Source organism: Ranitomeya variabilis, chromosome 3 (genome assembly GCF_051348905.1).
Source record: "Ranitomeya variabilis isolate aRanVar5 chromosome 3, aRanVar5.hap1, whole genome shotgun sequence".
NCBI classification, from domain to species: Eukaryota; Metazoa; Chordata; class Amphibia; order Anura; family Dendrobatidae; genus Ranitomeya; species Ranitomeya variabilis.
In genome coordinates, this window is record NC_135234.1 from 431,971,230 (window position 1) to 431,985,731 (window position 14,502).

The 14,502-nt window shown below is 41.7% G+C and overlaps 1 protein-coding gene across 4 annotated transcripts in view; it reads left to right on the plus strand.

The window, feature by feature from the left end:
• Nucleotides 1–6,548, plus strand: part of PHKG1 (phosphorylase kinase catalytic subunit gamma 1) — a 104,956-nt gene extending 98,408 nt beyond the window's left edge. For all 4 annotated transcript variants that reach the window (XM_077296414.1, XM_077296413.1, XM_077296411.1 and 1 more), the window contains exons 6-10: nucleotides 863–1,026; nucleotides 1,765–1,855; nucleotides 2,015–2,168; nucleotides 3,393–3,518; nucleotides 5,021–6,548. In XM_077296414.1, the coding sequence (XP_077152529.1) occupies nucleotides 863–1,026; nucleotides 1,765–1,855; nucleotides 2,015–2,168; nucleotides 3,393–3,518; nucleotides 5,021–5,272 (787 nt within the window). In that variant the 3' untranslated portion in view covers nucleotides 5,273–6,548. The remainder of the gene's footprint in view (nucleotides 1–862; nucleotides 1,027–1,764; nucleotides 1,856–2,014; nucleotides 2,169–3,392; nucleotides 3,519–5,020) is intronic.
• The last annotated feature ends 7,954 nt before the right edge of the window (nucleotides 6,549–14,502 follow it).

Below are 14,502 nucleotides of genomic sequence, written 5' to 3' on the forward strand. Positions count from 1 at the left end.
CCTGCAGATTTGTCAGTTATAATCACACACAGCTCTGCAGTGAGATCAGGAGAGCAGAGAGTGGCCATTACACATCACACTGGTAGCTCCCCTTCATGAAAAATAAGCTCTAGAGGCAGATTCTCATGCAGATTGGTGTCCTACCCGTAGCCCTGTATAGTTAATTTACATATATTAAAAACATGGATATCTCTGGAATAAGTCATCCCATCACTGATATCAATGTATCATTTTATTCACCTTCTTACTACATACGTGCTCATATAGATGGCTTAGGAGGGGTGATCCTACTGTAAAATCATCTAAGGTAGTCAGCACTTTAAAAGGGTTGTCCAGGTTTGGCACAAAAGTCTGCAGTCTTGGGAATTCTCTGGTGCCGGCGGAGAGACCGGGAAGTCATGTGATTGCAAGTATGTAATATGGATATTTCTGGCCACATTTCAACTAGACATGCTCATTTTTTATTGAGTGAACCCATGCACGTCCAGTCGTACTGTGACCAGGAGCATGCATATGGCATACCTGAGGTCACATGACCTCCAGCATCAGAAAATCCTGAATGTGAGCGCTATGAGAATTTACAAGTCTGCAGTCACATAGAGTAACTGCAGCCTTTCATGCCAAACCTGGACATCCCCTTTAAATGTCAGACTACACATGTGCAAACTGCCCACCCGCTGTGGCCAATGGCATCACAATTTTGAATCAAAAACATGCCACCATTGGTCACTGCAGGTGGGTTGAGTTTCAGACAAGTGCAGCCACCCAGTGTTGATTTTTGATATTGCGTGATGAATAATGCAGGTAAAATAAATCTTAACTTCAGTAAAAATGTATCACTGTTTAATATTAATTCTGACAGGAAGATAATGCGAGCCCTGCTTGAAGTTGTTGTATACCTGCATTCCCAGAATATCGTTCATAGAGACCTAAAACCAGAAAATATTCTACTGGATGATGATATGAACATCAAGCTGACAGATTTTGGTTTCTCATGTCAGATTGCTGAAGGAAAGAAACTAAAAGGTGAGACGTCCTATGACCTGTCCTCTAATGTCATTACTGATGCAACACAATGCCCCTGACAGCTGTAAGAAGGATTACTAGGTTTATGCTGGTTCTGAAAGCCAATGAAAACCCAAAAGTCATTATCTCAGTAAATTAGAATACTTTATAACACCAGCTTGAAAAATGATTTTAAAATCCGAAATGTTGGCCCTACTATAATGTATGCCCAGTAAATGCACTCAATACTTGGTCAGGGTTCCTTTTGCATCAATTACTGCATCAATGCAGCGTTGCATGGTGGCGATCAGCCTGTGGTACTGCTGAGGTGTTATGGAAGCCCAGGTTGCTTTGATAGCAGCCTTCAGCTCATCTACATTGTTGGGTCTGGAGTCTCTCATCTTCCTCTTGACAATACTCCTTAGATTCTCTATGGGGTTAAGGTCAGGCGAGTTTGCTGCCAATCAAGCACAGTGATACTGTTGTTTATAAACCAGGTATTGGTACTTTTGTCAGTGTGGACCGGTACCAAGTCCTGCAGGAGAATGAAATTTCCATCTCCAAAAAGCTTGTCGGCAGAGGGAAGCATGAAGTGCTCTGAAATGTCTTGGTAGACGGCTGCGCTGACTTTGGTCTTGATAAAACACAGTGGACCTACACCAGCAGATGACATGGCTCCCCAAACCATCATTGATATAGAATGTGTCCGTTTTATTTAACTGTTTATATATCTGCACTTTATTTCCATTTTGCATAAAGAAATATGTGGTACCCCAGGATACTTGGCCCCTGAAATTCTGCAGTGCTCCATGGATGAGTACCATCCAGGCTATGGCAAAGAAGTGGACATGTAAGTAATTACAGTTTTACCAAGACTTTTCGATTCATTGTAAAATACAGAGTACGTCTGCTATAATGCTCAATATTGTGATCTGTATAGCAGCCAGACTATAGAGGTGTCTTACTATGCAGTTTTTGGTGATTTTAGTATGAACTTTCTCATCTGCAGGTGGAGCAGCGGAGTGATCATGTACACCCTATTGGCAGGGTCACCCCCATTTTGGCACAGGAAGCAAATGCTGATGTTACGAATGATAATGAATGGAGAATATCACTTTGGTTCCCCTGAGTGGGATGATCGATCAGAGACGGTTAAAGACCTGGTATAGCAGAATCCTTGTGACCTTCTAAATTATATTTAGCTAATATATTAATATTACAACCTTATCAGAATACTACCATATTTTCCTATAGTTTCTCACTGTGTCTCCTATATATCAACTGAATTCATTCATCAACTGAACCTAAAGAAGACCCATCAATTTCTTTTTGTGCCTCCTGAAAATCAATGAATAAATTGCCAACTGGGTGTTACCATTCTCCTTGTCAACATGGAGCGATCCATTGCTGTCAGCACAGTGGGCCATATAAGTATACAGGGACATGCACAGTTGGCAAGGGGAATAGTAATACCTAGGGGTTAATTTACTAATACACTTCTGAAGGGATTAATAGAGTAACTACACAGAGCAGAGTTGTAAGAAACAACGCTCTATCAGTGTTGTATTATGATTAGTGATGAGCGAGTGTACTCGTTGCTCGGGTTTTCCTGAGCACGCTCGGGTGATCTCCGAGTATTTGTTAGTGCTCGGAGATTTAGTTTTCATCGTCTCAGCTGAATGATTTACAGCTACTAGCCAGGCTGAGTACATGTGGGGGTTACCTGGTTGCTAGGGAATCCCCACATGTGATCAAGCTGGCTAATAGCTGTAAATCATTCAGCTGAGGTGATGAAAACTTAATCTCTGAACACTAACAAATACTCGGAGACCACCCAAGCAACGAGTATATTCGCTCATCACTAATTATGATTAAAGTGGTTGTCTGGTCTCACGCTACAAGCTGTCGTCACTCTATGCAGGCTTGTGAATCCTCACATGACACACACTGCGCTCCGATGCAGACTCCCAGCCACATTCCGACTAGATGGACGTGGCCTCACTCAATGCAAGTGTATTGAACGAAGCTGGACACAGTCTAGTCGGAATGTGACCGGGAGTACGCACATCACATACTTGCAGTCACATGACTGCTCACCTCCATATGGATGTAGTTATACACCAGTTCAAGCAGGACATATGGAAGGGGTTGTCTAGATGTGTCACTAAGACTCTTCTGTCCATGCTACAAATGCAGGCGATATGACTCTTCATATCGGAGAAACAGAGCTTTCCCTCTTTGGAAATATGGTGGTATTCTCAGAAGTTTATTAAGGATTGAAAATTAATTTTTAAAGACAATGACACTTTGAAATTGTATTTGATTACATTTCATTGCTTGCTACCACAAGAAGAATCACAAAAATATATATATTTTTTTTATCTAAGATTGCACGACTGCTAATAGTGAACCCTGAAAGACGCCTGACAGCAGAGGAGGCACTAACACATCCATTTTTCCAGCAGTACGTAGTAGAAGAAGTGCGCATTTTCAGTCCATACAGGAAGTTTAAGGTAAGTCTGTAATTCTAATTCATACATGTGAAATTATTGTAATTAAATGAAATGATGATTTCCTAGTAGGCACAGTGGGCAGGACGGACCACGAGAACACATTATGGGGTACAACTGCCATGTTTCTTAATAGCAGGCAGAGCAGGATTTACCTTAGATAAAGCTCTATTTCCAATGGGTGTCGCATAAATCACTATGTAATGAGCTCTATTTTTTTTTAAAACCATGGTAAGCGCAATGGGGACTATTCATCATTGCATTGGCGCCTTTATTTAATCTAGTTTTCATTGGTTTTCATGTGTTTTTTTCCATTTGTGCCTAATTATTTTATTTTGCGCCTTTTTTATAGTCTAATTTACTTATATTTGCCTATGTTGTTTCTTTTAGTTCGCCACTGTGGGGGAGTTTAGGGTTTCCAAATGTTTTCACCTGATTCATCATTTTCAAAGTCGCAAAATTTGTTACTAATGCCACTCCTTGGTGTGATGTTATATACATCGGAAATTTGGGCATTTTGCAAAACACTTTTTATGTTATATACAGTAGGTCAGAAAAAAGATTTAAGACAAAACAAAGTGACTTTTATTTAAGATATAATGTTTAAGAGATAAAATTATGAACTCTGTGAACCATTTTGAAATACCGAAAGAAAAAGAAAAGTGACTTAAAAAAACACAAAAGATGAAATGGGGCCATGCCTAACAATAATTTAATTTTTATTTCATAGATCAATAGTAGTACACATAAAAATAAGCAACTTTGTAATATAGCTTAAAAAAAGTGCACAAAATTGATCAGTCGTTATCAAAATTCTGAGGTAAAATCTGTATTACAAAGTTGCTTATATTTATGTGTGCTACTGATTTATGAAGGAAAAATTAGATTTTTTTTAATTATTATTATTATTATTATAAAACAATTGTTCCTCCTTAAACACAGCGGCTGCAATATACCGTATGAATTCAGCCTTAATACCCTGCCATGTTGAATATAAAGGGTAAGAATAGGTGGTTCCAGCTCCTTTTTTAAAAAAATATTTATTGATATACTTAAAAATGGATTCCATATTACATGAGAAAAAGGCAACACGTTTCAAGCACACACCGGCATTCGAAATGTATTGGATTCAACACGTTGGATCACAGCGGACTTCCATGCACCTACACGCTTAGAACCTCAATGCTGAGCTGGTTTTCCAAGCCCTCTATTTCCATTTTCTCTTTAAAACCCTGCTAAACTGCAAAAATTTGTAGAGAAAACTGTGCAAACACCATCCCCCTAGTTCAGAGGGATGGCTAGGTCCGAGACATTACACCCGTGAGGACATCATGTCACGTGGCTGTGGGATGTTCACCACTCTGCTGTTTATTCTATGGGGATATAAGGTTTTCCGTTCATCTGAGACCTAGAGAAAGTCCTACCATGTACCAATTGTGGTGCAGAATTATTCTTGTTGTGTTACGTAAAGAAAACATGAAACTAACCAAATCGTCTATTTTCAGGTGGTCTGTCTAACAGTCCTTGCCTCTGTCCGGATTTACCACTACTACCGTAAAGTGAAGCCAGTTACCAAGGAGATTGTAGCGCGGGACCCGTATGCAATCAAGCCCATTAGGAAGATGATTGATGCTTGTGCATTTAGGATCTATGGACATTGGGTGAAGAAGGGAGAGCAGCAGAACAGAGCGGCCCTCTTTGAAAACACAGCTAAGGCCATTCTACTCTCGCTGGCTGCGGAGTCCAGTATATCCTAAGTAGGAGAAAACAAGAATGCTTCCTCACTAACTATACACAGCGTGATAGCCACTTCAGTGCAAATATATGTGTGTATGTAAATATATTTATTTTATATTTATGCACTGTAAAAAATGTATTACCTTATTTTTAAGAAGATTGAATTCTGACTTTACAAAAATTGGTTTGCCATTTGCCAGCTATCGGATGCAGTGGGCAAGTCCGTTCTACTGCTGGATTTACAGGTGTTATACCAAAATCACAACCAACCACCTGGTGCAAGGGCAACAGCTGAAACCAAGCCTTGGAGTCTAGAGAGGGTCAAAAGTTCCCTTTGCCCCATATGAGAAGACCAATACTTTTAAAGACCTTTAATACTTAGGGGTTCCTGTTGGAGATTTTTAATAGGGCCCATGACCTTCAAGTAACACCGATGCCTACCACCTATGCACAGAGTAGGTGATAAGTTGCTATTCGCTGAGGGTCCCACCGGCCATGAGAATGGTGGTCCCAAGTTCCTAATCTTATTAGAGCAGAGGGTGAAGAATAGTCAATGACCACGCTTAACTTTGTGATTCTTTCACACTGAATGTGGTGCATTGCACATACTTGACTGCTGCTTCATCCAAACGGCGGACTGAGTTCTCTTGATTGGTGGTCTCAGAGGTTGGAACCCCAGGAATCAGTATATTATCACCTTTCCAGTAAATGTGGTCTTGGTAGAACCCTTTGAAATATATTACATTTACAGATCAGAAGGGTTAACAATAATTAGCAATTTACAAAGAATATGCTTAAAAGTCCAGTGCATCCATGGGAAGAGGGGGCCACTACTGCTCCCCATCTCAGTGCTAAATAATGGCTGCTTCCATACAGTGGTAGATGGAGGGGTGGGGTGGGGGTACAACGCTTTAGCTAGTAATATACACTGAAATGTATTTACTAAACCAGTTATAAGACAAGTTGCACAATGTTGTGCGGTGTGTAATAATGACTTCAGACCCGGGCTGATAACATATGATTCGGACATGCCTGCTTGCTCACTGTATTCTGTGGACTGGCAATTGCTAAATAAGATGATTTGCTTAATAAGCACAGAACTGGCCATAAACGGATGCACTAGGAGCAAAGAGCAGGAACGGACTTTCTCCAGCTGATTTCCACCATGTTCTCCATGTCAATTAACTGTTTCTTGATGGTAAAACTTACATAAAAAATGCATCTGAGTAACTAAACAGAAATGAATGCTTTCAGTCTTAATGTATTCATCTACAATAAACTGTCTTCTCTGCCCGCTCCAAAGGCTTCTTTACAATTTATGAGGTTTACCTTACAAAGGGGGATATGTAGCAGCACTGCATTCGTGACCATTCCCCAATGGTCGTGATCTGCCCCCCTAGCAGGAGTGCCCCCCGGGCATATGCCATCCGCAATGTGCTAGAAACGACTACATGTTTTCCTGTTGAATCTGTTTTCTCTCTTGCGCTCACAGACAATATGCACCATTGCTAAACCTCATCACTCCCGAGTCTTGGAAGACACACGTTGGGAACCTTTCTTCTTTCAGCCTAACCCTGACCTGGCGCTACAGTAAATCCTGTAGTCTTCTATGCCAGCCAAACTGTGATGATGAGGCATAAGTTGTCAGCTCAGAATTAGATCCGCACACCATCTGGCTTTCCATGTTGCTCACCTCGCACGTTTTTATGTAACCCAGACAGTTCAAGGAGGATATCGGTCTTCAGTTACACACCCACATACATTTATACATAGTTAGGGGGATACGGGGTAAGTCAAAGAACAGTGCGGAAAGAACAGTAGAAGGTTAGATCCCTGGACAATATGTAATGCAATCATCCATAGAACACAGCCATAGATGATAGGAGGTCCATTGTAATTGCTTTAATTATGTGATTTACTCCCTGTAGCTGATGCCATATTTTAGTTTCTATTCACAATGTCAGAAGCAAGATTTGTAGCTCCTAGAGAGTTGGCACTTTGGGGACAGATGGAGAAGATTCCCTGAGAGTCAATCTAGAATACATGCCCTTGTCTGATATGTCCTTTGCGGAAAAGGTCAAATATATGGATCAGTCATTAGGAGAAGAAATATTTGTAATCACGTACAAGATCCCTTCCTGCAGTATAAACTTTACTTTTTTAGTTGGATAGAAACATTTAAATCAGGGCTCAGTGCACCATATTGCCACACAATACATGTGCTATACACTTCCCCGTGGCTTAACTGACACGCTTTACCAGAACAAGCGCTGCCTGGACTGAATCATCAGACCTGCATGTCTGCACCGACACTGCAGGAGTAGAACCAGCACACGCGCATGCACCCAGTGTCAGCGCAGGTATGCTCTTATCCCTCTTTCCTGTCTGCAGCAGATTCTCACCACTGTGTGATCCCATGTGTAACAAGTGGCACCGCAGACAGGAGAGAAGGATGACAGCATGTACGCAACGACACCGCGTTCATGCTTGTTAAGCTCCTGCAGTGTCAGTGTAGACGTGCACTGACGGGGTGTCACCATCCATTTTTGAATTCATGACAGCTCTGGCTCTGCTTTAATTTAAACTTTGTTTTTTGCTTTCATGCCAGCATAGGTTAATGTAAGTTTTCCTTGCTGCAAGCTGCTGAATTGCTGTTGGTGAGTTATTCTATGGAGACCAGCCCTGGAGTGTGCAGCTCTCTGCTGTCAGCGCTGTGTCAGCTACTTCTGGAGTTCGGGGTCCTGTTTCCGTGTCCTCTGGGGTGTGGAGCTTGGCAGCATTGTCTGGAGCTAAGTTACTTGTCTATTTTCCCTGTCTGTCTCATGCTTGTCACTATCTGCAGTGGTGAGGCTAGTGTCCTTGTCGGCCAGTGCACTAGCCAGGGTTAAGTGAGGTGACAGCTAGGAACAAGGTTCGTGACAAAGGCAAGGGGAAGGACCCACATAGGGTGTTAGGGGAGCTTAGGGATAGGCACAGTCTGAGTTAGGAGGTGCCCCATCCCTCTTTCCCTACTATTAGGGCCTTCCTCCCCCCTTCTCCCATCTTGTTGGTGTTTGTGGTGCCGTCCGCTGTACCGACCCTTGTAGTCGTGACACAGGGATTCAATTCAGTCAGTGCTTGTGCTGGGCGAGCAAGAGCTGTCAATTCAGATAAAGGGAGGTGCACAGCTTATTGATTGAAGTGCCCTTCACGATGCCAACAGTGAACTGAAGAGTTCTCCTTTACATGTGAAATAAAATAATTTTTCTATCCAACTAGAAGTAAAATCTATAAGGACTATGTCCTCCCCAGGATTGTATAAGTAATTTAAATCACGATTTGAGGTGACCGACTCCCTTTAAAGGGAACCTGTCACCAGAAAAAACACTATTAACCTGCAGATATGGTTTTAATTTGCAGATTAATAACGTTATTAACCTGCCCAGTGCCTGAACACTTTACTCTCCCCAGCAGTGTTCCAGTTTCAGTCAGTGGGGCAGCAGCGACGCAGGTTCAGTCACCGCTCTGAGTATACAGCACAGCATCTGTAACTGCAATCCCGACCCTGACTGACCGCCGCCTTCAATACAAAGTACGTGTCAGTCAGGGCTGGGGGCGCGGTTACAGCCACCGACAGAACCTGCGCCGGTACCGACCCCGTGACTGAAACCGAATGTAGCCGAAGAGAATAAAGTTCTTTTTCTCCCCGCAGTGTTCGGCTAAGTGCAAGCACTGGGCAGGTTAGTAATGTTATTAATCTGCAGATTGACCCATGTACGTTAATAGCAGCTTCTTCTGGTGACAGGCTCCCTTTACGCACATTCACCCTTGCAAGCTCTGCCATTTGCGCTCTAAATTGCTTCTGTTTTATTTTAATACATTCTTTTTATTTGGTTGTCAAAAACAAAAGAAGTACAAAATGTACACAGAGGCACAATAACATAAAGGCATGTTCATAAAAGATATATAAACATTTGTGTCAGGCAAAATTTACAACTTGATGTAACCAAAATTAAAGAATTGAAGAAATATGACAAAACGAACTAATCAAATATCCAGACTGTCCACTCGAGGTAAAACCTGCTGTGGGAATTTGTTGTCAGTCTATTTGGCGAGATCCAGAAAAGGGTCTGGATATCAGTTAATCAATCACATCTCCAAAGTGTATTTTCAGACCACCCAATGTTCCTTTTAGACCCTCTACGTTGTATCATGTATTGAAAAGAGTTGATTAATGCCTAGAAAAATATTTAGAACTAGCTGAAGAGCCCGGCGTTGCCTGGACATAGTAAATATCTGTGGTTAGTTATAGCACCTCACTTCTCTTATTTTCCCATCACGCCTCTCATTTTCCCCTCACATCTTTCTTTTTCTCCCTCACATCTCTCATTTTCTCCCTCACACACCTCTCATTCCCCCCTAACACTTGTCATTTCGACCTCACATCTGTCATTTTCCGATCACTGCACTATTTTCCCTCACTCCTCTCATTTTGCACTCACACCTTTTCATTTTCACCTCACACCCCTCATTTTCCCCTCAGTATATACATGTTTGTCATCTCCCTTATATATAGTATACACCTGTATGTCATCTCCTGTATATAGTATATACCTGTATGTCATCTCCTGTATATAGTATATACCTGTATGTCATCTCCCCTGTATATAGTATATACCTGCTGTATGTCATCTCCTCCTCTATATACCTGTGTCATCTTCTCTTTTATATAGTATATACCTGTATGTCATCTCCTCCTGTATATAGTATATACGTGTGTCATCTCCTCCTGTATATAGTATATACCTGTATGTCATCTCCTCTTATATATAGTATATACCTGTATGTCATCTCCTCCTGTTTATAGTATATACCTGTGTGTCACCTCCTCCTGTATAGAGTATATATCTGTGTGTCATCTCCTCCTGTATTAGACCTCATTCACACGTTATTTGCTCAGTATTTTTACCTCGGTATTTGAAAACTAAATTGGCAGCCTGATAAATCCCCAGCCAACAGGAAGCCCTCCCCCCTGGCAGTATATATTAGGTCACACATACACATAATAGACAGGTCATGTGACTGACAGCTGCCGTATTTCCTATATGGTACATTTGTTGCTCTTGTAGTTTGTCTGCTTATTAATCAGATTTTTATTTTTGAAGGATAATACCAGACTTGTGTGTGTTTTAGGGCGAGTTTAATGTGTCACGTTGTGTGTGTTGAGTTGCATGTGGCTACATGCATGTAGCGACTTTTGTGAGATGAGTTTTGTGTGGCGACATGCGTGTAGCAACTTTTTGTGTGTTGAGTTGCATGTGACAGGTTAGTGTAGCAAGTTGTGTGCAGCAAGTTTTGCGAATGGCGAGTTTTGTGCGTGGCGAGTTTTATGTGTGGTGTGTTTTGAGTATGTACAACTTTTGTGAGACAACTTTTGCATGTGTTGCAACTTTTGTGCATGTGGCAATTTTTCCTCGTGTGCAAGTTTTGCGTGTGGCGAGTTTTCCATGAGATGAGTTTTGCACGTGTGGCGAGTTTTGCGTGAGCCTAGTTTTGCATGTGGCGAATTTTGCGTGTGGCGAGTTTTGAGCGTTGACTTTTGTGTTTCAACTTTTATGTGGCGAGGTTGGTGTATATGTGGTGAAATGTGTGCTGAGGGTGGTATATGTGTTCAAGCACGTGGTAGTGTGTGGCGCATTTTGTGTGTGTGTTCATATCCCCGTGTGTGGCGACTATTCCATGTCGAGGCCCCACCTTAGGAACTGTGCGGTATATACTCTTTGGCGCCATCGCTCTCATTCTTTAAGTCCCCCTTGTTCACATCTGGCAGCTGTCAATTTGCCTCCAACACTTTTCCTTTCACTTTTTCCCCATTATGTAGATAGGGGCAAAATTGTTTCGTGAATTGGAAAGCGCGGGGTTCAAATTTCGCCTCACAACATAGCCTATGACGCTCTCAGGGTCCAGACGTGTGACTGTGCAAACTTTTATGGCTGTAGCTGCGACGGTGCAGATGCCAATCCCGGACATACACAAACACACACATACACACATTCAGCTTTATATATTAGATTGAGAGTCCTCAGTGGTTGATACCTTTTAATGGCTAACTGAAAAGATGGTAACAAATTCCAAGCTTTCGAGACTACACAGGTCTCTTCATCAGGCATAGACTAGTACAAATTCTGAAAAATCACATATTTATGCACAACAGAGCACAGAGGAAAAAAAAAAAACATGCATAAGACAGGTGACATGAAGCAGAATTACCATGAGTGATTACTGCCTGTAATTCTTGTCTAGACGACTGATTTTTCCACTTTAGGCTACATTCCCACCTTGAGTATTTGGTGAGCTTTTCATCTTGCAGATTGCGTTTTTTACATGCATTTTAATCACTTTTTGACACTGCGGTTTTTGTCTATTTTTGGTAGGTTGTCATGTTTTAAATAAAGCTTTGTTTTTGATACTTTTTTTGTATTTGTTTTTGATAAATCTTTATTGTCATGTGCGGATTACTATGCATGTGCGCTTTTTTTTACCTGCGCATAGAATGCAAGTCTATAGGAAAAATTTGCACAGAAAACTCAGCGTACCCGCAAAAGAAATGAACGAGTTGCAGATTTCAAACACTACAGGTCAGTTTACACAGAGTAATAAAAAACAAAGGCACAGTGGCCATGAGATTTTAATAAATCCCATCCAGTTTGCGCAAAAAACACAGTGTCTTACAGCTTCAGCAGTGTCAAAAACTCATTGTGGGAATGTAGCCCATTCTTTATGCCTCTCTGTGCCGATCAGTACTGGGGAAAACTTTCAGCAGTTCTATAAGAAATTAATGGTTGGGGTCATTGGAAACAGCCACTGTGAAATAAGGTGTCAAGAGCCCTGCTGCAGACTTACAGCAGGAGTCTGAGCATGTGGTACAGAAGGACAGAGACAGTAAAGAGCACTGCGGTGAGCTTACCGGCCGGAGTGCAGGACCTGAAGCACGTGACCTCTGGGGAGTGGACGAAGGTGGGGCAAGATGCCGAGTAGCGACGGAGACTGGCGAAGCCGGAGAGTAATCTGAACGTGCCGAGGTCAAGCCGGGAGGTCGATGAAGTGCCAAAAGGGTGAGACATAAGCATGGTACAAACAGGGCAGACAGGAGGGAAGTTGAAGTACAAAGCCCAAGGTCAGAGCCAGAAACAGACAGTAAGCACAGAATCACAAGTCAAAGCACACAACAAGAAAATAGGCCGAGACATACACAAGAACGCAATCGGACTAAACAGTATGCAAGCACACCAGGGGGTCAGACACACAGCCAAGACATGTATCACTGAGAAGGATCCCCAGATGAAGACAGGTAAATATAGCCCTCCCCAAACCAAAAGGAGGCTATACAAATTAACCCCGAGAGGACAGGGAAGGAACCCTGTCCACAACCATGACAGAAGGCACCCTTTGACTACAAGGATGATATTAATGGCCTTCGGCACACTTGAATTATCATGTGGCGATATAATGAAAGATAAGTGAGGGCTTGCTTGAGCTAGTTCAACCTCTAGTGTGTTCTAATATACAGGTGAAACCAGAAGTTTACAGACACTATATAAAAAGACACATACGCATGTTTTTCTTAATATCTGACATGAAATCAGAATAAACCTTTCCCGTTTTAGGTCAATGAGGATTACGATAATTATTAATATTTGCCAAATGCCAGAATAATGAGATTGAGAGAATGTTTAAAGGCATTTTCACTTACTGCAAAGTCAAAAGTTTACATACGCTAAGATTGCTACGACTTTAAACAATTCTGGACTGCCATATGATGATGTTGCTTTTGGCAACATCTGAGTTAATGAGAGACACAAATGTCCATTTGTGATGAGCGAGTACACTTGTTACACGAGTTTTCTGAGCATGCTCGGGTGATCTCCAAGTATCTTGGGCGTGCTCGTAGATTATGTTTGAGTCCCCGCAGCTGCATGATTTGCGGCTGCTAGACAGCCTGAATACATGTGGGGATTCCTAACAAACAGGCAATCCTTGCATGTGTTCAGGTTGTCTAAAAGCTGCAAATCATACAGCTGCGGGGAAACAAACAATCTACAAGAACGCCCAAAATACTCGGAGAACACCCGAGCATGCTCGGAAAACTCGAGTGACAAGCACACTCGCTCATCACTAATGTAGATGTATTTTAATGCACACCTGAAACACACTGCTTCTTTGTGTAGCATCATCGGAAAGTCTCAAGAAAGCAGCCAAGACATCAGGAAGGGAATTATGGACTTGCACAAGTCTGGCTCTACCTTGGGTACAATTTAAAGATACCTGAAGGTGCCTTGTTCATCTGTACAAACAATTATACGCAAGTATAAGCAAGATGGGAATGTCCAGTCATCATATCGCTCAGGAAGGAGACGGGTTCTGTGTCTCAAAGATGAATGTGCTTTGGTCCGACGTGCATATCAACCCAAAGACAAAGGCAAAAGCCAAAATGGTAAAGTGGCTTAAGAATAACAAAGTCAATGTTTTGAAGTGGTCATCACAAAGCCCTGATCTCAATCCTATAGAAAATTTATGGGCAAAGCTGAAAAGGCAGGTGCGAGCAAGGCAACCAACAAACCTGGATCAGTTACACCAGTTTTTTCAGGAGGAATGGACCCAAATTCCCACCAACTATTGTGAGAAGCTTGTGGAAGAATATTCCAAACGTTTGATCCAAGTCATTCATTTTAAGGGCAATGGTGCCAAATACTAATGAAATGTATGTCAACTTTTGACTTTGCAGTAAGTAATAAAATGACTTAAAACATTCTCTCTCTCATTATTCTGGCATTTGGCAAACATTAATAATTATGGTAATCCTAATTGACTTAAACGGGAAAGGTTTATTCTGATTTCATTTCAGATATTGAGAAAAACATGCATATGTGTCTTTTAATACAGTGTATGTAAACGTCTAGTTTCAACTGTACATGAGGATTTGGTCCCAATATGTGTTTGTGTGAGGGCACTCTCATATACCATGCCATAGGTCAATTACATGAATTTTGGGTAGGCCCTCAGTCTGTCTGGGTGAAGGATAGGAAGGGGGACTTAAAATCATTAATGGCCCAAAGCATTAGCTTAAGAAGATTTACCCCCACTTTACCCAAGCTTTTGTTACACCTCTGCCAATCTTTCACTAATCACATTTCTTTGAGAAAAAAAAAAATTTCTTCTGATATAATCCCAACCTTCTTGTAGTTTTTCCATTACAACTGACTCTTAGTAT